A 25516-nucleotide genomic window follows, 5' to 3' on the forward strand; every position below is an offset into this window, starting at 1 on the left:
AGTGACGTAGTCGTTTTTTTGCACAAAATAGAATTTTCTTTTTTTGATTTTACGTCTCTTTATTAAAACACTCCAAAACTGCAATCAAAACCAAATCTTAAATCTACAAAACAACGCAATTCAATTTGTGAAAATACTTGTGTTTATTGTAGGCTAAGTGAATTTTCTTTACCTTTTGGCACTGGTTAGAGTTACATTAGCATAACTTTAGGCTAGTTAAAATTGCATAAGCAGCGTAGCCAGCCCCAAAGTTTGGTAGGGATCGGTAAGCAGGACCAACGCAATCTATTCAACGCTAGGTTAGTTTCAATTCATTCGTTACATTGCACTACGTTTCACAAAAGTCGTCATTGAAAGTTACGATTTTTTCTTCTAGTGTTCTTCATGTCAATGTGGTCAATAACAGTTGCGAAACTTGTAATCAAAAAATCAAGTTCTGCGCCCCAAATGCTGACCGCCCCAGCCGACCCCGACTGTTTGTGATTTGATTAAAATTTGTTAAAATGTGCCTAAATATATGAAGCCTAACTTAGCCACCAGGGAAAACGAAGACATGACTGACGAAAGTTTTCTTTTAAATTAAAGCAAACTGAACTTATATACAGTTCTATCAAAAAAGATGTGGAAAAAATAAAATAAATCTGTCTTATTCAATTACAGCAGGACAATCCTCGGTTAACAGAAAATTCTGATATGTAATATATGGGAAAATCTTTAATCAGATAAACATTAACAGGCTCAGGCCTAAAATCCATTTTAGTTTTTTATACCGTTGCCTTGCAAAATCTAATTTTACATTCTGTAGACCAGACATCTGTCAGTTCAGGTATTTAATTTATTTTCAATTTTTCAAACGAATATTATCCTACTAAAGCGCAATATTATTTTTGAGAAGAGTTTATATGAAGTTCGTCGTAAAGCTTATACCTCACGTCGAATTAGACTGTTCATGAACAAGTGAACGGTGATCAAACTCATACATATTTAAAGTTACACCGGTAGTCCCAACCCCAGGCATTTGTACATGGTTTTGTCCCCGAAACTGTTTTGCAGTGACAGGGTCGGGTCTTTTCCACTTGACCGATTTGGTTGGCCCTTGTATAGTTTGCCAGAAAATATAAAGTTCATTGCCGAAAAATCATCAAATAGAGGTGTATTTTCTGATCTAGCCTCTATTTTTTGTGCGACTTGTACCAACATATGGATGTAACTAAGCTAATTCCGGACGATGGCGTCACTGAGTTAAATACTTTTTGCATTTTACAATACAAACTCGAAAACAGGAGATGTCAGTTGTAATGATGCGACCAGTTTTTCTTGGGAAAAAGTAATTTTTGAAGTGTTTGTCAAAAGGCTCATATGCTTCAAAAGCACACAAAAACAAAAAAATACTGTATAAAGTTTAGAAGTGGTGTACGTTGTGCAGCATGCATAGATGCAGTGTGTTGTGTAGCAGTTCACGAGAATTGCAATCGCTGAAAAGATGCAATTGCTAAATTCTTTGCGCAGAACACGGTTTATGCTTACGTATAAACTTCGCGGTAGTTTTAAATAGCAAAACATCCAGTTTATCCCTTCCGCATTTCCATCCCTTCCGCATGACCCGCATGGCCATCGTTTAATGGACACCGGAATAAATAATTCAACATCTGCGGGGAATTGATGCCTGTCCGATTTGGCCCGGTGCCCCCACTTGGTGGTCGATGCTCTTCGGTATTCCAGCATTACTCATGTACGCAAGGACAAGCAATGATTTATCTTGGTGTTATTCGGGGTCAGTGGGACACCTTCCGTTTTTGTCAATATTGTCTATTTGTCGATATTCTATGTGCTGTGATGTTATATTGCTAAACAAAATCCGTTCCAGGTTTCCGAAGCAAAGAATCGAATCAAGCGACCTGTAATCTTAGTATGATGCAATTCAGAAACCACAAAACTTGTTTTCGTTGTTGAGGTGCAAAACGAAAACTGTCAAAAGATTTTAAGGTGCATTTTTTGCATTTTCGTTTTGTGTAAAACCGTCATTGCAAACACGCGTTGCCTACCAACGGAAATCGTCATACGCATGCGAATTGCTGTACTTAACATTAATCAGTCATGCGTGACAGTTGTGACAAATGTCTGAAACTTTGACATCTGTCATTGTCGATCGGTTCGAACAATTAAAAACCCTCGCTGTTGCCGTAAATATTTAGCATTGGTCAATTGAATAACAACCCTATCTGACATTTTTTTTACTAACAATGCAATATAATTAACTTGGTCTTACTCTGTACACTAAAAGTGAACTTTCTGCTACATTTCTATTAAAATTTATTTGCGACTTTTTACTTGGCTTACACAAGACATTTAACTTGGGCAGAATAGAAGCCAGAAATTCTTGACGTGCCATGACAAACAGATCGTGTCCTCTCAAAAATGTGCGGTTTTAGCAATACACAAACACGTACTTTTGGACGCTTTGTCAGGTTCACCGTTGTTCCCATCACAAAATAAGTGTAAGAGATGTGTTGCTTAGGAACCGACGAAATGGTTGTTTGTCAAATTGTCGTGAGCTAAAGTCGACATCGAAGCGCTTTAGTCCCTTTGAATTTAACGCCCGAGAAAATAAAATACCAACTTCAAAACCAAAATTAGTTCATAAACTCCTAATAGATTACCAACAAACAAAGTATGCGTAGGAGGCACACATAGGGAGAAAGTATCTGGGTTTACGAATCAGCCAAGACATGATTAGCGGTTTCGCGCTCCAAGGCTGGTCGTTTTAACCACAGAGAAAGTGCCAAATTTTATTGTCGCGTCATCGTTCACCACTCCAGCGTCGGGGCTATATTTTTAGCTTACCACTCCAAAAATAACCACCTCCAAGCAAGTATTGGCAAGTATCGGCGTTATAGTAACGGGTGTAATAAGCTTCACGCGGCATCAATCCTGTTTGCGATGGCCGCAGCTTTGCTATCTTTTGTTTGTGTTCAAAGCAAATAAGTGACGGAGTGTTTCAGCGGTTCGATCGGAAGATGCAAATGATTAGACCGGTCGGTGCATTATTACCTCCTTATCAGGTGGCTGTGGCAGCCGGTGAAATTTGCATATGCGGCTGACAATTGGCCTAGGCCATCACCGCCATATATGTTTTGCCATCTGCGGAGTTTTATCGAACCAGAAAGGTATTAGTGAAACTGGAATGCATGCTTCTAGAATGTGGTGACTTTTTGTGTTTACGCGGATTCAATTACATTTGTTCGAGCAATTGTAAATTATTTCATTCAAAATTTTACAACTAAACATTCTTTCGCGAAACATCAGTTATTTGATACAAATGATCTTTCAACATTTAACACAACTTTCTTGTTCCGTCGAGGCAACTTATTTCCGTTCGCCTGACGTCAACAAAATGTTTTGCCAATACGACTTGCGCGGGAAAAATATTGGCCTGCACTTTTACAAAAGGGGACTCTTTTCAGCGTGGCGCTTTTAAAGTGCAGCGCCATAATCCACTTTGAATGGGCCGTTGCCCGACGCATGCTAAAGCGCCTTTCCGAAGAGGCCGTATATCGTGGTTCAGTACACTCAGTAACTGGGAGAGCGCGGCGTGTTTTTTGTTATGGGCGAACTGTCAGACACAGGGAACTCAAATCGTTGCTTGGTCCTCGGCACAAAAGCTTCGACAAGCAACCAAGCGGGCCAGTCTGGCTGTTGGCGCGCATGGGCTTTTCACTCCCTGCACCGAAAACCGGTTGAAAACAGGTTCTACACTCCCTGTTTTAGCTGTGTTTCGGTGGCCACTGGGCCCCCCTGGACCCCCCGAAGTGCGTTTTTGAGGCTCCAGCATGTGTGCGATAAATTTTGCCACCCAATGTGTGATTTTCGACCGCTCAGGTCGCGCCACTGCCGCCCGAAATTGCGCTTTGTTGATGAAGGCAGGCTGTGAGTTTGGCTATACGCGGAACAGCCGTTAGAACAGCCGCCCTGACGCGGCAGGATACGCTGTAATAAAGCCAGCGTTTCCCTATTGCTCTGCGCTGAAAGGTCGTGAAGCCCGGGAGGCGAATGGTCTGTTTATTTTTCTCTGTTTTCGCTGGGCCGCGCTTATCGAAAGAGTGCCTTGGTGCGCTCGCGGGCCTTAAGCAATAAATCAGGACCGCCGGCCTTTACAGGCTGTAGGACTTCACGCGCGAACACTCGAACCGATTATTTTTCGAATTTAACAGCGAGTTTACTGAGCGAATACGCACTTTAATTGCGAACCTCGGGCAATTCTCATCACTCTGTTTTTCAACACATCCAGGCACGCATGAACATTCATCATAACATACCAGGGCAAAGTCGTTACTGCTAAAGCGCTGCAAAAGCAAGTATGACTTTGTGTGTAGTTACGCCACGCTGTTGGGCCCTTTTTCGTGACTAGCGTTAATATCAGAGCTTCAACGCCGCTCGCACTTTGGCAGAGAGGCCTGTCACGAAAATTCGTGCTGCTCGAGTCTTGTACGCACTCGGTTCCAACACAAGCTTTCAGCTATCGGGTCCTGACGACAGGCGAAGCCCATGTTAGGATTATCTTGCGAGAGCAACGAAGTAATTACGAAAACACATGACCCGCAGCGAGGGAGTGAAACGGAACAGCCGACACTTATTACGTCGGGGCGCGCCTGAGACGCTTTGCAGCGAGAATCACGCGATTTTGCCAGTGTTCCTCCGCACACTCGCCCCGCCAAGACCTCTCAGATGGCGGAAATCACGTTTGAAATTAAGCAAAAAATCTCAACATGATATTTTTAATTTTCTTACAAGTAATAGTAATTATTTTATGAAATAAAAGGGTTAGATTAACACAAACAGGCATTTAAACGTGAAATATTTAAAGGCGCATGAATATTCGAAAGAAATCGCTGGTGGAGATGGTCAGAGTGTTTAGTGCAGTTGTGCATTGTGCAGTTCTCTGGTCCCAGCTCTTCCTACACGGTGTACTTACAACGTGCGAATGTCTCAGTTTCAGAAACAATTAGTGAAGACGCTGGTTATCAAAATAAGGGGAGAAAGCCAATGTCGCTCCATTCATTCTTACCGCGAAAACGTTTGCAATGGCGGCGGAGCGGACGCGATGTAGAAAGGCCAGCTTGTAGGCATACAAAGCTCCAGCCATTAGCGTTTGGCACTGTCAGGGAACAGAACGCTATGTCATAAGTGTGTATTTTCTTTCTGACAGGAAGCTCGTGCAGAAATTTTGACGCAGTTGGCGCAGTGGATTAGTCTGTCAGCTTTTACCTGTTTAGCGCGTTATCAGGTATGGTAACCAACACTGGCACAACTGCCGAGACAGCTAGCATTAAAGAAAACGGCGAGTGCGCCAAGGTCCAACAAACTGACAACACTGTGAATGACGATGTTGGCAACTTAAAACAAAGTGCTGACGAAGCAGCGAGGACACCACAAACCGGCAAATCGTCAGGCCTTCAACAGAATGACCCGACGAACACGATGTCGACTACAGCTAGTGAATCGACCGAGCACACGGAACAGCTTCCAGCGGCCAACGGCTTGCCTGGCAATCCTGTTTATGACACATCTAGATCGTATGGAAACGGTGTCCCAACTAATTCAGCCCCCGTAAATGGACCCCCACAGCCTGGCCAGGGACCACATTATTCAAACTATGGTGGCTACAACCATGGACAAGGCCCTTACATGCCTAAAAAAGGGGCCAGGCCCATGCATGGTGGACCAAATTATCCACCTATGCCCAGGTACCCAAATCCAAGTGCAACACCGACACTAAACCAGTTATTAACAACTCCATCGAGGTACCCAAACAGCAACCATTCCAGTGCATCTGCAGAATATAGCCAGAACCAACCACAGCAAAACTGGCAAGCTAGACCACAGCAGGTGAAATGACCTATAATTTTTTTTCTGACAAGTTTTAATTTAATCAATTACAATAACTTTGTGGTAAATAGCTTTGGAACTATAAGTCTGTAGGATTGAAGCATAATCCTCAAATAACAAAACACTAAATTTAGTTACTGTAACATTTTGCAATAAAATTTGTTAAACTATTCTGTTTGAAAATATGTAACATACTGTGTTTTATTTGGTAAACCGTAAAGTTTGTAAAAAAAAATTAGCAAGGCCACCAGTGTCGTTTCTGTTTTAAAGTGACATTAAAACTGTTTGCGAAAACAATTTTTCAGCAGATAGTGGATCAATATGTAAAACTATAAATATATGCTTTCGCAATCATTTCAATTTAGGAAATTTAGGTAACATGTGTAAAGTATATAAAAGTTCATTTAAACTATAATTCAAATCCTATTTACACCATAATATTCATAATCCATTTGCAAAATAGCTCACTTCTGCGCAGATAAAGTGATAAGTTCAAGAATCAGTTTTGTTTACCCACATGGTTGTGTCAAATCTAAATAAGAGTGGCCTTTGTGATGTCACAAAGACAACAATCACTTGTATGTCAACAATACTATCAGCTGATTGACTGGGTTTGTTTTTGAATGGACTGCACTCTTACATTAAAGCTCATTGTTCTTGTCCAAATTTACGTTTTGAGCAGCACATCACTGTGCGATAATTTGAATGTTTGGTGAAATGTTCCACATAGTGTTAAGTGTTTGTAATAACACAGCTGTATTGCTTGACGTTGAGAAGTGAAAGTAAATGTGTAACCTTTTGACTACGCAAAAAAAGCGTACGGTAATGCCAACAAAAAAGGGAAAAACCCCAATTCGAAGTTTTGGACCAAACTTGGTCCTCAGCTCCATCACATTGACGAGCTTGTCGCACCTATGCAGGCGCTTGCATCGACATTTGCTGCAACATGACGAACTTGTCAGTCACGTGTGTTTGAAAAATGTGCCAGAATGTGATCACCAATGAAACGGCGCACAGCTGATTGAATGCGTCCTCGGGCGCGCGGTGCGTGCGCGCATGTCACTGCAATTGCGTGTGTGGCGCGCGGCCTAAGTGTTGCCTGGGAGTCGCTTGGGTTCGAGGCGGTCGGCAGATACTACACATGCCCCCTCTTTTTTCCCACGCGTGGCCTCCCGGATTTGCCATTTCGATCTGTTTATTTCGCTCGACCGATACTTTCGAACTGGCGGGGCAAATCGGGCGCGGCAGACGGCCGTTCTTTGTAGGTGATGCCCCGTTTGGATTCGTGCTCCTTGGCGACGGCAGTGAAGCCCGTTTTGATGTCGTTGTGCCATATTAGTAACAAATTAAATATTTGCTCGAAAGCACATGATCCACACAGATGAAATATGGATTTATTGAAGTTAAAGTGGAGACCGGGGTGTTTCATTTAAACGCCTACTGTGCACAAGGGAAACTCCACAAAATAATTGTAACTCATTTTATTCTTAAGGCGAAAACTTTACCAAAGATTTGCGAAAGTAAAACTGCTAAACCAAGTGGAGTAGGTTATTTTTTTGATGCCAATGCGCGCGGCCTTTTTGTGACATTGTTCGGCGACCCGCGTGGTTGCGAAAGCGCTTCGAAAACTTTGAATTCGCCTAAATTGGTGTTCTTTGACGTGTTAAACTACACGATTAAGTTTGCGCTGTGCGCCATAGGCTCGATAAAAATTTATCTGCCGAGCGACAAGTGTCCATTAAATTTCTCTGCGGTTATAAAATTATACAGTCTTTCTGGCAAGCGCAATGCTGTTTGTAGTATCACTGCGAGATGGAAGTCGGTGGGTTATGCTAGAGGGTTTTCCCCGTTGCCAATTGTGACGCACATTTGTTGAGGTCAATTACAGGATGGCGAAGCTGGTAGTGGTGTTATTTTTACTTCGGCGTCTGGCCTTCCTGTGTGAACTTGATTTGATAGCAATAGAGGCAAATCACCGGGGCAGGATACTCTTGTGTGTGTGCGACGTGATACATAAGCTCCTTTAAATTGCTCCTTTAAAAGTTTTTACTTAGCTGACTTCTGGATTATCGTGAATCTTTTGTTCGACTTCTTGTACTTTTGTGTTCGGTGACGATCGACACAAAATATGTAGTTTTATTGTTGATTGTTTTGCAACGTTAAAACAAAACACGTATATATTCCATTTTTAACGTGATCTTGTGTTGGTAAAACACGAAACAAAGTTCCGCTTGTAGCGTGAACCCCGTCCCGCACGGACGCTCGTCACCCAAATCACACACGTGTCGAACGAGTGACTTTGATTCAACACGACACACACGTTTTGCCCACCTGGCGCCGCGTCCTTGGATGACCTTCGTTGAACGCGGCGCGTCGGCGTAAACAGGCCTCATTTCATAATCGTCACGTGGCGGTAGGCAACCGGTACTTCCCCCACTTAACTTTCTCCCCACGGTCGGTTGTATGGAATAGTTGCCACCACCAGAATGTTGTTGTCCGATTGAAAACTTGCCCTAGATCCTGCGGCTTGTGTTACGCCCTGCGCTCACGTGATCACACCAGCCGTTTTCTTGAGCTGCCCGACACTGCTTGCTAACCTTTTTTTGAGATTTTCGTATTTTTCACTGGGCAATTTGTTTGGATTCTCAAAAGTATGACCTTATCTTGTCGCAAAATAAAATTGTCACAGAAGTATATTTTTGAAAGCAAATTTTTTGCAGTTTTAGTATTTATTTCAAGATCAAAAGTTTGGTTGTGGCGGGTTTGATTGTGCTTAGTAATCACTGTAATCTCGTGGATAAACAAGATTCCGAAAGTCCATGACCTAAAAACAAACGGATGGAATGTCGTATAAATAGTCAGTGTAAATATTGCGTTGTTTAAGTTAAAGAAAAGAAGCTAATGAGAAAGGAACTGAGTGACATAAAACAACTTTTTATGTTTCACCGCAATCTAATTTTCGTTTTGGGTTCAATTAACTGCAATAGGTATAAACGTTAAATAAAGTACAAATACTTGGAACGTTAAATACATTCCATGAACAACAAATATAGATCTGTTCTGACTAAAATTGCCAAGTAAAGACTGACGCTATTTTCGTTGCATTTCTTCCCGTTTCAGTGCCTATTTTTTTTCATTTTCGCATTTCTTTGTGCGTGGAGATGCTACGAACGACTGAATTAAAGCTCCCTGGAGCATATTTGGTGGCAGTCCGTAATTCCAGCTCCTGGCTGTTGTTGTTGCTGTTTTTGTGTTTGAACTTGACCTGGTCGATAGTTTTGTGTTTTAAATTTTTAACCCCTACCGAATGCGCCAGCGTGAGGCCACGTTGTTGGCAAAGGGGAGAATCCAAAAAAATCGATTTGTTTTGTTGTCAATCATTAACGCTTGATTATGACCTGTCTGTTCTTTCACCAATTCTTTCAACAAAATCTTCTATTTTTCGGTTCAAAAACATCCGGGAGGAAGGTTTTCAAACGCAACAAACGGGTCGGATGTGTTTCCAACAAGAAAGCAAAACCTTTAGGAAAAAGCCCAAACCTTCCCCAGTGTCACAGTATTGGGTCGATACAGGCTACCCTCTGTTCATGCATCAACCGTTCGTTCAGTCATCGCCTGACTTCCTATTATCGTCTCCTCCCTTCTCTTTCCTTTCTCTTCGTTTCTCTTCTCCTCGTTGCCGAGTTCCTCGTCGCAGCTCCACCCACTGTGTACCTTTCTCTTTCTTTCTCTTCTTTCGAGACGTTTTTCCCCGCGGTTTGTCAGATTCTTTGTTGGTCGCTCTTCTCTCTTGCTTTCTCCTCCGCGAAGGCGTTTTGCTTGCTTTTGGCGTCAAGCTTACTGGGCAACTGGCTCTGCTTCTCCCTTGTCTGTTGTTCAACATTTTCAAGGTTTCTGGCAAAACAGGCGCAGAGCAAAAAAAACAGGCAACGTACCTCCGTCATATTTATGTGCTGGGCTGGAATTTTTCGGTTCTCTGTCGTAACCGCGTTGCGTCACAGGGCGAGAGTTGTTTTGAGCTGAATGACAACCTTGTAACAGTTCACATACTATTTCCCACCATATCTAAACGTTTAAAAACGAAACATTATTATTTGGAAACCATTTAGTATTTCGTCTGGTGACAACAACTTATCATATACTTCCATTTTAATTTAAATATTCTCCCTGTTGCACCGGTTTTTTCGTCAGTACTAACGCATTTTGACTAGCACTTTTAGATATGCACTTTTGTGTCGACGTCACGTAAGTTCAAAACAGTACTGGTATTTTTTTTGACCTGCTTATTATAAAAAGTATTATAAAAAAATGTATGTTTGATAGAAAATTTATCTACTTAAAAAAAATGATTTACAAATGATTGGATTTAAATACAATTTACGTGACATGTGTATTTTGAATGTTCAACATGTAACTAGTCCAATGATTTGTTCGATGTATCAAACCATTGAGTTAAGGCGTCCATATTTCACTTCCAACGATTCTCCGATTGCAGCATGCGATTGCAGCAAAACTGCCAAACGGTTTTGTTTACTATGCTTTCATTTGTAAGTTGTTGGGGGAAAATGGTTCCATACCCACAGCATTACTTTGCTGATTTTTCGTTTACAAAATTTGTCAAAAAAATCTAGGCGCCAACCGCGTTTTTTTAGAACGAGATTTTGCGAAGTTTAATGCATTTTTCGCCTTGCCTTGTAACCGGAAGGGCCTTTTTTACTATCAAGTATTTTAAAATAACCTGGGATAACCCTCAAGAGTCACCAAACTTCGAAATTTGTGCAAAGAGATATTTCCGAATTTGCGAAATTTATTATTCCTGACCGTTATGTCGCACAGTGGACTAATATAATTTCGAAAGTCAGAAAATTCCATGACTCACGTTTAGAAACACTGCTACATCAATCCTAAATTTAAACTCAAAAGGCTGTTAAGCAAGACACTGTTGTAACGAATGTCACGTATCTGGCCATCTCATCCGGGCGTGCATTCCACATGCAGGGAATAACCCGTGCCTCAGTATACAACCAACCATCGCAAAATCCCACGTGTCGAAATGTGGGGATTACGTCGATCACGGACCGCTATTATCTACTAACTTGTCGTGATGCACTTTCCCTCACTTACCGGCGGTCGCTCTTTTAAGTCACGTGTTTAGGCCGTCTGTCGTCGCCACCTCCGCCTATTTACATCAGATTACCACGTGCTCGTCGGAATGTCGCGGCCCGGTGACCTTTTCTCCCACACTGTCATAATATTGTTTATTGCGCGTCGACGACTTTGCGGGCACCGCTCGGTTGCCTTTTCACCGACTTTTATGTGACAATGGCGTGCTTCCCCGTCGCGCGCTCGCGTTCGACTTTCCGCTCCTTCAAACTGTGACGTCATAATCTGATTTGTTTTGACAACACCGGCGTCTTGCATGTGGCTTGTAGAGTGAAATCGACATTCTCCCCAAGTAACACGTGGTTGAGCTTGGCTGACAGTGTGAGCGGTTTGTTCCCTGTGGGCGTTAACCTTCCATCTGCAGTTGACGAGTTGGTGCTATATTGGTCAAAGCGTTTGTAAACAGAACGATACACAGTCTTTCAGTCCCTTTTCGTAGGAATAAAATAAAAAACATCACCTCTTTTGGTCTAGTTTTACATACATATACATTTTAGTAAAGATAGGAAATGTTCTTGCTTTTACATGTTTTTTAACTTGTAAGGAAAACAACCTCTTTTTTAATTTCAGTATCCTGGTGGTCCCCCATCTCACCCACCCAGACCAGATGTAAGTGGTTACCCACCACAACAACCTGGGTATCCTCCTCAACAACCTGGGTACCCCCCAAATGCACCCCAGATGAGGTACCCACCCCAGTCTGCAGCTGGTGTGCCGTATAATCAGGTTAATATATTATCTTTTTTTCAAAAAAAGATCCGCTGACATGAAACATTTGAACTGTTGTTTTACATTCTTTCGTAAAGAAAAAACTAAACCAGAAAATAACACAGATAAATATTAAATATTGCTCAATAAGATTTATGTTTATTGCTACAAAATAGTGTTTTTGCATTAGTTGGCTTTTGTTTTATCTGTTACCGTCTTATAACAGCAAAATGCTCCAATCTTTGTTTAATTTTGTATATATGTGGTTTGTTAGGTCAGATAAACATAATAAGCATTTTTTTCAGCAGTATGACCCTTACATGCCACCCCCAGTATCATCGGGTTATCCCCCATCAAGCAATCCATCCAGACATCCTGGTTACCAACAACAAGGTTACCCTGGTTACATGCAGCAACCTCAGCAACCGCCACAACAGCATCCAAATTACTACAGCCAGCGACTGCCACAGTCCCACAACTACCCTGTAAGTTCTGCATCGAAGTGTTATGAACAAGTGTTTGTTTTGTCCATTTTATTTGAATTTTTTAGCCAAAAAATCAGCATGTGATTTTGTTTTCTTGGCATATATTGATGCAGTATACACACACTAGTAGCCTTTCTTCATGTTCATATAGTTTGGCATGGGGATCATTGTCTTGCTCAATAAATCCACAAGCTCTTCTGGCAGAAAAATAGTAAAACTGTTTTTATTTGCACCTTTGATTTTTTCTCTTTTTTGCCAGAAGTGGGGTTATTGAGCATTATGCCTGGCAGTGTCAGCAACAAATTGTTGTCTTGTGTTGCTACATGTATTTTAATATTTTCAGCCCTCGTCGTATGGACCAAGTACCAATCCTCTACCAAACCCTGGTGACTCCAAAAACTTTGGAGCGCAGGTAAAGAAAAAATCAGAGGTGAAGGTAAAAACAGTTTTACTTTCCCACTTCTACCAAAGGAAACAATATATTCTTGCGTTAATTGGTTAACAACGCAGCACTGTTTCATGCAATCACATGATTGGTAGGATCGCCCCACTGTACAGACTTAAATGGTAAAGACGCAAAGCTAAAATTTTTCTTTTAACCTGCGTCACCAATGCCAATTTTTTTCCAAGTCTGCCTGTGTTTTTCTGTAGTGGAAGCTGGAAGGTGGTTATTGACAAATTTTCTAAATCAAAAGTCAGCAATAATAATATATTTCAGGAGCAAATGCAGAACCACGGAGCTCCTCAACTTGCCGCAGAACCTCCCCCTCACCCACATGGGGTTGAGCAGCACATGATGTCACCCAACAGGAGGACCCCGCAACCCATGCCATCGTCCCACCCTGGGTCTGGTGAGTGTCTGAAATTTAAAATTTGTTAGAATTAGACTGTACTGGAAGGCTACAGTATTATGTCTAAGCTCTTGGTTTGTCTATCTAAGACATTGGTTCTAAGACACCTTTTTTCGTGCAATGCACACAAATTATATTTTCCTTCGTACACCATATGCATCTGGCAGCATCGGTACAAATCATACAAATTACATATCTATTGATTTGTTTCTATGTTAAAAATTTTTAGCTGCAGAAGTAGGAATTGACTGGTTATTTGCCTGCATTTTCCCCACATAATAAAAGAAAATTTCCTGGTTTAAATAGTTATACGCTGCCCTTGGAAACTAAAAATCATGCAACAGGTCATCATGACACACAGTTCAAAAACCTCTGATCTAAAATATAAGTTATGGGTTAGTTTAGATGCAAAAGAATTTTCTTTTCATATGTAGAACAAAAATTTTACTGAGCATTGACAGTTTGCTATTCTGGCCATTGCCTAAAACCTTTGTGTATTTAAACATCCTGATAAGCTTCATTTTCTTTCCAGTGCAATCACCAATGGCTGCATCCCAGTCTCCACACATTCACCACTCCCATCCTGCTGTTGCTCAGCTTCGTGGACCCTCTCCCACCCCATCATCACCCAGTTCGACTGGACAACCCCGGGTAAATCCTCTGTCACCCCCATCAGTCCGACCAGGCACTCCGCACCAAGTGGGCACAATGAGGCCTCCTTCAGATGCCCAGGAGCCAACTGGACAGTCCCCTATGCAAGGTTGTTAACTTGTTATTTTAAGATTTTGAGTGCGTTGGATTGTGTGTTAAATGCTTCATATATCCAAGACTGAATAACTTAATAACAGATTTAAGGATTTTCAGTTTTTCAAGTTTAATTTCTGCTATAAAATTAAGTGTAATTGTATCCTGTAATGTCACTCCCAAAAAAACACAGTTTTATTTTGTTTTAATTCTCCCAAAAAATAGATTTTTAAACCTATTTGCGAAAGTTTTTCGACAGTTAACGGAAGTATTAACACTCATTAGGTCCAGGTTATGGTCACTATCGAAGCTACCCACCATACCCACAAGGGCCGGGGCCCCAGCAAGCACCCCACCCTCCACAACATGGTAACCAGGGGCAACCAGCTTATCCCCAACAGCATATGATGTCACCACAGCAACCACAAATGTATCCTAGCAACCAGGCATACCCAACAACTCCACAGCACCATGGAGGTCCCATGATGCGACCTTCAGGTAAAATTGTGTACTTGTCACATAAGCTGTCTTTCTGAAATTAATTCTAATCGGAAACTGGACGCAATTTTGACTTAAAATATATTTAGTCAAAATTAAATTACAAAATTAAGGATAAATAAATTTTATAAATTCAGGCAAAAAAACCAATCATAATAGTTTTCCTGTGTACATTTCAAATGAATCCATTTGTATCACTTGCAAAAGATCATAATAATAACCTTAAAGGATCTACATTTAAAAATTTTAATATTGGTGTTCTTTAGGGCCACCTAGTGGTGGTAAGCCAGCAGCCCACCAAGCAATGGTGACTCCCTCATACAGCCAAAACCAGCCTTCTCCAGGATATCAGCAGCCAGGTATCTAAAACTAATTTGTCCAATTTTCACAAGCATGTGTTTGCAGTGATTCGCTATTTTCTCCGTTAGTTTTGTGGTGTTGTGCAATTTTTATTGTTTATTTTCTCTTGTTGCCGAAAACAACTGCATGGTGTGTGTATGTGTGTGCAGGTAACCAAGTTCCTTACTATGACAATATGGCACCTCAACAGCATATGATGCAACAAGGTACATCTGTCGTCAGTGTAACTTGATTAGTTGCTAACTTTACTGCATTTTCTTCTCAGGGGAAAAAAATGCAAACGCATTTCTAAAATAAATTGACTGCATTCTAAAATTCTCACAGAAAAAATGAAAATTTCTTGCAGTACTTTGGAAGGCATTTTTTCGGAACAGTAGTACAAAAAGGATTTTTTTTCAAATCTACTTAGCAAAAATAATTCACCAAATTCAGATATATTTTAGAAATTGTTTTTTTAATTTTTTTGCCCAATTTTGCTGTTGCCTTTGCCGGCAATAGATATCACCAATATAGTGCATGTCTTGCAACATTTTTTGCACTGTTGTGTGAAACTTTTTTGAACAGGGCTCCCCAAAAAATAAAATTGCAACAAGAAAAGTTGTGAAATACTCAATAACCAAACATTCTTTTACCCTATGCATGCATTGGCCACAACTCAGTCATCTGTATTCACACCACACATTAATCCATCTCCGACGTAGGTTACAACACCCCATCCCCTGCACCAAGCGAACGGAGGCCCTCTCGACAAGGGTCCCACCCCTCAGCTGCTCTCCCACCACCACCCGAAGGTCAGGGCAGACAGGGAGCTGCAGCTGCCGCAGCAGCAGCAATGGCTGCAGCAGCCCATACAGCACAGCCTGGGTAAGTTACTACAGTCAAATAAGTACAAATTTGTTATTATGTTGAAAGGTGGTCTATATATATATATATATGTATATACATTAAAAAAATGCCATATACTTTACCTGCTACCTATACTTCTTCTGTTTGTATTTTTTGCAAGAAATCATTTATTTAATAAAATTCTCGAACTGTTAGTCAATTTGTCGCTTTCAACTTTTCCAGCACAACCCCAAATACACCAAAGACGGGAACCCCCGCTTATTACCCACCCCAGCAGCAGCCACCCCAAATGCGTCGCCCCCATCCTAACTTTCACAATGTGCAACAGGGGGGTGAGATGTACCCCTCCAATATGGGCTACCCACGAATGCCCCACCCTGGAACCCCAGGGGTTAACCACCAACAGAGGATGATGGGTCCCCGTCCAATGGACAGCCCCTCTGGAGAGCAGGGGGTGCCCGACAGAATGACGCCATCATACCCAGCTGGGTACCCACAATCTGGGCCACCACCCCAAGGTCATTACCCGGGATATCCAGGTCACTACCCCCACCCACAGAACCACCCAAACCAACCGAGGCCTCCGATGCACTCGCAAGGTTACGCCGCGACGCCACCTAGCGGTTACGGTGGTTATGAGGGACAACAACAAACTACTGATGACGCCCCTAAACCTAAGGTGCAGTTATTCGCGCTTTTTGCGTTTAACAATTGATTTTTTTAGAAACTACTTTCCAGCGTTTTCCAGAGCTTTTTTTGACCACTATTTGCACTGTGTTTTTTTTGCTATTCTAGACGTGCAAACCTGGATAAACCCAACTTTTGTGTTAGATTTTAAACGTTAAATCCCTATTGTCCGCTAATGTGAAATTTATATGCTTGTTTCAGTCGACGGCACGATCCGCTTCTCAGAAGTTAAACGCCCTCTTTGAGCCGGCAGACGAACCTGGAAGACGGGAGTTTATCGAGAGCGTCTTCAAATACTGGGATGACAAGGACCTTCCGTTGAAAAACGCCCCACTGATGGGACGCAAGACCCTCGATCTTTTCCGACTGTATCAGCTTGTGAAGGAGCGTGGATTCTGGCAGAAGGTGGGTGTCGTGATTTTTAGATACACCAAAAGGCTGTCCGTAGACATTACCTTTAAAAAAGTTTTCAGCAATATTATTGGATTGGCATTTTTTAAAAAACCAACACAAATCAATTTACTTCTGTAAACTAACTTAGTTATTTTCGTCTGTACAAAATGTCAATGGCACAAACTTGTAACAAACGTGTTTTATGTGAGAACCACAGGGCGTTTAATTTATTCCTGGGTACGTCAGTAACTTCATCTCTGAAGTAATGAAACCCTTCAAAATGGCAGCGTGTGACTCACCCACACTTTTTTACCGTGTTTTCTACACACGCCAAGCCGTTATATTTCTTACCAGGGACGTTTTATTATTACAGTTTAAAGTTTTTTTGTGAGTCAATGATCCCAAAACGCTCAGTCCCAACGAGTCTCAGTTAACTAAAACACATGCTCCAATCGACCGTTTGTTCGTTCGTTGCCAGGTTACGGAGAGTAAACAATGGGCCGACATCAGTTCGCAGATGGGTTTGGGTTCAACGTCGACCTCAGGCTTTACTTTGAAGAAGCAATATTGCAAGTACTTGTATGGTTACGAATGTAGGATGGAACGTGGTGAAGAGGAACCTCAGGAAGCTATGGCGAGGTAACCGGATTTGTGATTAATTTGAGTAAATTGAGGGCATAACCAAACTGTTGATACCGACTATGAAAAGGAATACGTTCTTGATTGTCACGCGATGTCACTGAGGTTTACTGTAACCATAAAATTCAGTGGCACCTTTGACTTCTGGTTTCATCAAACTGTTCCTTCGTCATCACAGAGTCATTGAAGCAAATCGTAAGAAGAAACTCCAGGCAGAGCAGCAAGCACAGAAAGACGAACCGGCAAAGACCCCCACCCCCACTTCGCAAGCACCCCCTGTGGGGCATCCCCCTCCACCCCAACATGCCCCAGTCTCTACAGGTCAACCTCACTACCCATCACAACCGGGGTATCCCCCTGGACAGTACCCCCCGCCCCACCAGCATGTGGGTATGCAGTATGTTGGCCCCCAAGGATATATGCAACAACCCCCAACTTCAGAAGCTCCTCACCCAGGGGCTTACCAGCCCCACCCTATGCAACGGGGGATGCCGCCGAGGAAGATGTCCATGCCTGGATACCCCCCTCCCGGTCACCCTGGCAACTCGTACCCCCCTGCACCACAGGGACCAGCGCCAGCACCCTTTCCACCTTCATCACAGCAAGCCCCTATTGAAAAAGCCCTGTCACATGGGAGCCAGACCCCGCAAAGCTCTACCCCTGCCCCCTCAGTGGATGAGACCGAACCCAGTAAGGAAATGGGGAATTCCCAGACACCAACCCCATCTATAAAGCCCCCAGTTCCATCAGATTCGTCACTTGCGGCAGCAAACCCATTCAATGAACCCTCCAAACAGGCAGGGAATACCCTATCCCAGCCCCCTCCGGGTACTTTTGGTTACCCACCAGTGCCCCCACACCCCCGAACGTCAATGCCTCCGGTAGACCCCTACCAGAGAGGAGGGTATCCACCTAGACCGGGAGCCCTGCAAAGTCAGCCTGCATATTCCAGGTAGATATTAACACGTGATCAAAATTTGTCAAGCTTTCTATTGCAATTATAAAAGGCAGTAAAATACTATTACTCTGGTGCATGGTTGCTAAACGGCGACGCAATGCTCAGGTAAAATACTGCAATAGACAAACCGTGAAAAATATTTCACGACTGACCATTTCAGCGGGTACAATAATCTTTCATATCTTCAGCACGTCCCAGTACCTGCGGCCCCAATCACACCACAGCATGGCCCCTGGAACTCCCCACCAAGCCCAGTCACCCCGTAACACACCAGCTTACCCCCAACCTCTGCCAGGTCATCCACTGCCAACCAGATCTTCATACCCAGGGCAGGTAAGTCGCCTTGCATTTGTAAATCCCGTTACGATTGGCTCTGAGATTTGTAACACCATGTGGCAAGAGGTGGTAGTCGTAGCAAGATTCTAACACCCAAGTCCTTTTTGTTATGTGATAAATATTTTTTGTCTGATGACTCTGATCACAGACAGCACTTGGTCCGTTGATAAAACTGCCTATAAATCATTATGTGCGATTTACCATATACCCATGTATTGACCATACAAGAAATTGGTCTTTTTCCATGCCAAACTTTAGGTTTGGTGGCTATGAAGCTGATGTGTGATACCACTTTTACCTGCGTACCTTTACACGATACTTCATACCGTAATTAAATGCACATATTTACAAACGTACTTTGTAGCTTGTTTTTACGTGTATACTTTGTTTAATGTTTGCTTGTTGCGTTTAATGTCAGCCTCCATATTCCGGCCAGCACGGCAATTATCACGGAGGTCAGCATTTTCCTGGCATGAAACGTCCATCTGCTGACATTTACGGTCCGCCGAGCAAATACAACCGACCTGTAAGTCTTTGTATTTCAACCATAGGTACTTTATTTAATGCAAACTAGTAAATGTAGCAAGTAGTTTTGCATGTAATGCGAAGCCAACCTGTGTAATACATATATGTGTAAAACGTACCCAACCTAAAAACAGATTACTCAAGAAAAAAAAACAGTTACCAATGCGTTGTTGAAGTTGCCAGACATATTGCTAAACTAACCTGGGGTTCTTTAGGCGTCAAAGAATATATACCACAGTAGTAAAGTAGATGTTTTGCTTAATCTGAAAAACCTCATCCACTTAAAGAAGTGACGGTTCCTCTTTTAAGAGTCACAATCCTAACTTTCCGTTGTCTTTTTACTCATTTTACCTCTCCACTTGTCTCTTACACCTGTGATAATGCTTCAATCTAACCTCGACCCCTTTCCAGGACATGGGATCGCCCTACCCTCACCACCCTCAGTATCCCAAGTCATCTGAACATCTGGGCATTCGTTTACCGAACTACGTTAGTCCTGGAAGCCAACCCCCTCGGGGGATTTCCCCTCACCCACACGCACATTACGACCCCAGGCACCCCTTCGGACGCCGCCCCACCGCCGTGCCAGGGATGTCCCAGAGGGTTTCGAGTCCCATTCCGTACAGAAAAATCCACAGGTTAGTGATCTGTGATGTGTTTGGAAATAGTAGTTTGGTTAGTGGTTGTGGCGCAGATCACATGAAAAACGATAAAAAAAAATTTTGGTAATTCTCTAGCTGTCTTCGCGGTATCACCTGCATGGCATACGAAGAACCAAAAAATAACAGGCAGTTTTTATTTAGATCAATGTATCCCCCTGGTTGTGTCGAGGCAACTGTACCAAGGATTGGAAAGATGACGAAGAAGTCTGCCAAAGACGGTTCGTATTTACCTATGTTTGTAATACAACTTAAACTCTAACATATTATCTTGCAGTTGCTGCCAGGCATATTATATTTTAATTATCTGTCCTTCTGGCGCAATTAAACGTAACTTTTGTTGACCTATGTTTCACCTTAGGAAGCCTGGCTGGAAAGCAGGCGAAACGTCGGTCAGTGAAAGTTACTTTTAATTTTGCCAAAAGGACAGATTATTAATTACAACTTGAACGCTAACGTGCAAAGATACACAGAATTACATAACACGGATACAGCCGCACTTTGCAGTCCTGCTATTAAAAAAGTCGTGTGTACGAACACATGTTGTTTGTTTTTTCCACAAACCTTAGTATACAGCTTTGTGCAGAACATCCAATAAACACGATCATGTTTTTTTGTTATTGCTTACTACTTGCTTACGTTAATCAGGTCAAGGATTTGAGACCTTCAAATACAACACACTGATTTTTGTTTATACTTACGTTAGAATTGCACACTGTGCATTCGAAATAAGCGCAATGCCTTTGTATAAATTGTTTCGAAAAATACTTGTATTTGTGTACCAAAATACACTACATTTAGACTATTGTAGGTGCTTGCATTCTTTTCTTTGATTGTCATCCTGTAACCTTGCCAACCAAATTGTTTCAGTTGGCAGTGTCGAGGCGTGGCGGGTGGTAATGGCGCTAAAGAGCGGTCTTCTCGCGGAGAGCACGTGGGCTTTGAACGCCCTCACAATATTTTTGTACGACCATAATACGGTTGCTCAACTAAAGCTGTCACAACTGCCAGGACTGCTCGACGCTCTTGTTGAACATTACAGGTTGGTTATTGTGTTAAGTTACCAGGTTTCATTTTTCAACGAAATGTGTTGTTTTTTTGTGTGTATTTCTTGGTACGTTACGTGATTGCGGACGACGTCCTAGTGTACAGTGATACATTTGCTTCTTAGTTTTGTTGGTAGCATGTTCAGCATTGGGTGCTTCCACATCAGTGGTTCTTAACCTTTTTTTATCTCATTTCCCACTTTCAGTTTGAACGGAATCCTTTTTTTCCATTAGTATTTAAATTTTGTAACTAAGAATTTAATTATTGCATTTTCGCCATGTCTGTTATGTTCATTGTTTATTTTAGTTTTTTTATAGATTTTGGTGAGCTAATGTTTCTGACAAAGTCCTAATGACCATTTTCCTGCCTCCAGACAATGCCTCAGCGAATTCTTCACGCTCAACGGGGAAAGCGAGGCACTAGGTGTCGCTGCACACGCGTATGCGATCGACCAGATACCGGACGAAGGGACGGCGCCTGTCGAGATTGACACCGATTCCACCAACACCACTAAACTCAAACTACGTGGAAGAAAAAAGAAAAGTAACTCAATTTTTTTTTACATTTTTTGTACGACGTTTGTTAATATTAATAAAAGGTTATTACTACGACTAACCTACGTCACTTCTAGTAATCAATTTTCACTAGATTTTAGTTCAACGTAGTTTTCAATGGGAGATCTATGCTTTATACAAATATTTTTAATGTTAATAATTGTTGATTTTAATATTTTGGTGCATTTTTTCGAGTAAGCTTCCGATGACTTTTTTGTATCAAAACTGTCGCATTTTTTCCACAATCGCACGACGAATGTTGACACGACTTTTCATTTACGTTTCAGATTGCATTCTGTTGTCTAAGTACAGTGGAAAGTTCACTACAGTACCAGTTAAAGTCGAACAGAAATCTGATCCTTTCGTCGTTGATCGTAGCGATCGTTGGGACACATCGGCCAAGGTAAACACTGTTTAAATTGTTTATTTTGTGACCCCTAATAGCGTATAGTTTAAAAGAAATCTGTTCCCAGCCTAGAAACGAGCATGACGATTAAACTTTCCCTTTTCAGGTTGATCTTCATGATGATATGAGTCACATCGTTCTCAATCTCTCCAGACTCTCATCACAGAAACATGTCAAGTCCACGATGGAAAGAAAATGCAGGAAAGTCGGCGACGAATCGCTTGTGGTGGTGGAGGCGACTCTGGAAGACGTGCTCTCAATTCCCTGCTCCGTGCTCTTCCCGGAGGAGTACGACATCCACGGGAGTCCCCCATCGGAAGAGGAAGTCCACGTAAAGTTGGAGAAGGGTACAAAGGAGAAGGTGGAAGATGTAAAGATTGTTAAGGTCAACTCCTCCACAGTCGACCTTAAACCCACGGAAGAGGATCTCAAGACAGAGGTCGTGACGTCACAAAACGGTGACGTAAGTAGCGCTGACAGATCCTCGACCGAAGTGCCGAAGGAAGACAGCGAAAAACAAAATGACAGCTGCCCGAGCCCCACCGATGACGTCACAGACAAGTTGAATGACGTCACTAACAAGGGTGATGACGTTTCTGTGAAGAAGTCGAAAATCGGTAGCGAGGAGAAGGATTCCAAGAAGACGGAGGCGGTCGTGGTTAAGGAAGAAACGGAGGAGGAGAAAGCGGAGGATCATGCGATGTGCAATGGGGTTCAATCGGATGAGAGCAGCGCAGATGACAAATCAAGCAAAGACGAAGAAACTGCTATGGATGTGGACTCCACAAAAGCGGAGGCAGCATCAACAGTGAAAGTTGAACAGGAGACGGATGACAATCCTTCCAAACCCGCAGATCCCGAGAATCAAGAAAGCGAAACGCAGAAGATGGAGGTCGGACTCCCCTTGTCCTCTCGCGTTACTTTTCGGGTGGAGAAAGTTCTAGAAGAGCGCAATGTGATCCTCTTGGAAGACGAGGCTTTGGCGAGCGACGGGAGCACGTCCGACTTATTTTCCGGGACAGTTATTGTAACCAAGGAATGTAACAAACTGGAAGATCTCTCCAACCGCATTCAGTGCATTTCCAACGTCATCTGCGGTCTTTCATTTATTCCTACCAACCCTCGAAGCCTTTGTCAGCATCGCAGCCTTATGCGCGCCGTTTCTGGCTTGCTTTTATTACGTCACAAACACAGGACGCGGCCGCGTCGCGTGTCTCCGGACGAACAACACAATTGCGACGCCCTTGTGAAAAATGAAGAAGACACTAAGTCTCCTATCAATGGCATGGATACGGCGACGAAGCAGTCCCGAGCTTCCGAGCTTTTTGCTCCAGAATCCTCCGTCTCAAAACGCAAACATCGACCGCTCCTTAGCGCCACCGTGTTCGATAGTGAGGACGAAGATTGCATGAAGGCGTACAGCGACCCCTGGTGGTACGATTGCATCCACCGTCTTCGCGAAGATTCGCTCGTGATACTTTCAAACGTTGCTCCTGTGCTTGATCTGTCGAAACTGCCCGATGATCACACCGCGTTAGCTGTGATTGAAGCTTGTCTCCATTGGACCGTGTGTCCATCTTCAGATGCAAACGACACGTTTTCTGGCAAAGTCAGGTAGGCTTATTTAATTTATCGGTGTTGACGGATCAAGCTGGTTTATGTCTTTTCTATACGAAACAACCCAGTGTTAATACTCCGGGAAAATTAATGCGGATTGATGATTGAAAGGCACTGATCTAGACTGTAATATATTTCCTATCGCAGACCCCACCACGTCTCGCCACAGCGACTTTCACTTGAAATCCTCACTAAACTAACCATCAAGGAACACAACATTGATCTTATCCTGGCAACCAGACCATTCAGTCGCATTGAAAAGCTGTTCAACTTTCTGGTAAGTTATAAAAATACCTCTTCTTCGCCATGCATTCAAGCATGCATTCCACATCAAACCAACCGTGCTGTCGTTGGGCTCCTGATACAAGATTAACATTGACATAATATTGGTTTTCATCAAGCCTGAGTAACCTGGTTATTCCATCAACAGGTCGGCCTCCTGTGCGATCGAAAGGAACAAACCATGCGTGAATTCTCAGTCGTTCTTCTCTGCAATCTTTCTTCGGGCGATGCCACAGCCGCTCGAGCCATCGCCCTGCAGAAGGGGGCAGTGTCGGGTCTCATTTCGTTTTTGGAGGTGCGTAATGCGTTGCCTAGACAACATAGGTTGGTGTGCTCCGCGTATGCAGTAAGAAAAATACCGTTGGTGATTAAAGCAATATAGCACTGGTTCGAATCCCGCGGTGGCGAAAGAAACGGGCAGTGCAGGTCAAAACCCTCGATTCGTATTAATATGAATTCCTGTGTCCTAAATTCCGAGACGCAGGTGGTTTGATGGTCGAGACATCCGTGGACAGTAATGCTAAAGCAAAAAGGAACATGCGACGCTATATGGAGCCGAAACAGTGTGCATTTGTCTTAGTTTACATAATAGTAGTAAATATGTATTACTAACTTGCTTTTGTCACGTAGGAGGCAGAGGATCACGGTATAAACCACAGGCGGATGCTTCCTTCTGCTCCAATCGATTGTCACACAACACCCTTCATGATATACAAGTGCGCCAAAACACTACTGGCGCTCGCACACGTTCAAGAGAATAAGTGAGTATTGCGAATATTAGCGATTTAATCCACCCTTTTTACAAAACACGGTTACCACGAAATGTATTTCCGACTCACAAGTTTTAATGTTACTTCCGCATTAATATATTGCAAATGTAAAATACAACCGCTAAATTGTGATTCTGAGTATAAAGAGCCTGGCCCATATTGTCCTAAATTGTGATTGTTTAAGAGAAAATCATCTCCAGAAACATCAAAAAAATCTTTCTTTTCAGATCTGCTTTCATTAAATATCAACTGCGTTTGTTATCATTGTCGATGTCACAATTCCTTGCGCCCGACGTCACTTCCACAATCACCTCCGTCCTCTTCGAAGTCAGCCGTTGCGCCACGTGACCGTGTGACATCATCGCAGGGGGTTGCTCGAGGTCAAATGCCGGTACACGCGTTCAGGACGTTTCAACCTTGACGGTTTTGCCTTTTTTCTGTCGCGTCTCTCTCTCGCGCGATCACGTGATATGCATTGCCGCCTTTTTCTCCCGCGTGCTGCTGCTTCGTTCTTTCTCGCAAGTTTTTCCGTTCGTCCGCCACAACGGGGTGAGAGTTTCAACCCAATCGCTCTCTCACCCCCTCTATACTGTGATCTGGGAACCAACCCACACGTGGCGCGTTCTCATTGGCCAAAAGCGTCATGAGAAATTTCGAATTTTTCCGCCAATCAAATGTTCTTTCCGCCGGAAATCCCCGATTAACAAATGTGCAATACCCATGAAATTAACGGCCAGTCAAAACGTTAAACCCACGAAAAACAAATCTTCTGGTTAAGGCATCCAATAGGTCACACACTTCGGTTTGTAGTTCGTTTCTATTTTCTTTTTCTATTTCATAAAATCCAGTCGCGGAGTCAAACTGTATGTCCAGGAGCAAGTCGCTAAGCTTGAATCCCGTTTTTTCAGTTTCCCTCTTCTATATTTAACGAAGAATTAGTTCAACGATTGCCGCGAGTATTCGGTAACTCGACAGTGCCATGCCGCCCTTGTCCCTCTGGCGCCACCTTTTTGTTATTTTCTGGTTCATTTTCGACGTTTCTTTTCTCCTTTTGTTTTTGTACCTCATGTCGCGTTAATAAACCGTGCAGGACTTTCAAATG

General features: G+C 42.7%; 1 protein-coding gene across 5 annotated transcripts; it reads left to right on the plus strand.

Annotated features, from left to right (window-relative positions):
• The first annotated feature begins 5210 nt into the window (after positions 1-5210).
• On the plus strand, positions 5211-25508 carry LOC145895292 (AT-rich interactive domain-containing protein 1B-like). Of its 5 annotated transcripts, none has more exons than XM_082984072.1 (26): positions 5211-5886; positions 11620-11775; positions 12063-12242; positions 12586-12678; positions 12961-13093; positions 13626-13853; positions 14123-14335; positions 14602-14694; positions 14845-14901; positions 15397-15559; positions 15764-16220; positions 16430-16633; positions 17100-17260; positions 17439-18212; positions 18407-18551; positions 18973-19080; positions 19491-19717; positions 19883-19959; positions 20609-20780; positions 21159-21328; positions 21627-21742; positions 21852-23359; positions 23510-23639; positions 23793-23939; positions 24275-24405; positions 24642-25508. In XM_082984072.1, exons 1-26 carry the CDS (start codon positions 5287-5289, stop codon positions 24760-24762), a joined length of 6564 nt encoding a protein of 2187 aa, XP_082840198.1. In that variant the 5' UTR covers positions 5211-5286; the 3' UTR covers positions 24763-25508. The 5 variants fall into 5 exon arrangements, with proteins under 5 accessions (XP_082840198.1, XP_082840200.1, XP_082840201.1 ...); XM_082984074.1 differs by having other exon boundaries at positions 12586-12672; XM_082984075.1 differs by having other exon boundaries at positions 12586-12654.
• Positions 25509-25516: the final 8 nt, after the last annotated feature.

The sequence above is a fragment of the Ascidia mentula genome, chromosome 3 (genome assembly GCF_947561715.1).
Source record: "Ascidia mentula chromosome 3, kaAscMent1.1, whole genome shotgun sequence".
NCBI classification, from domain to species: domain Eukaryota; kingdom Metazoa; phylum Chordata; class Ascidiacea; order Phlebobranchia; family Ascidiidae; genus Ascidia; species Ascidia mentula.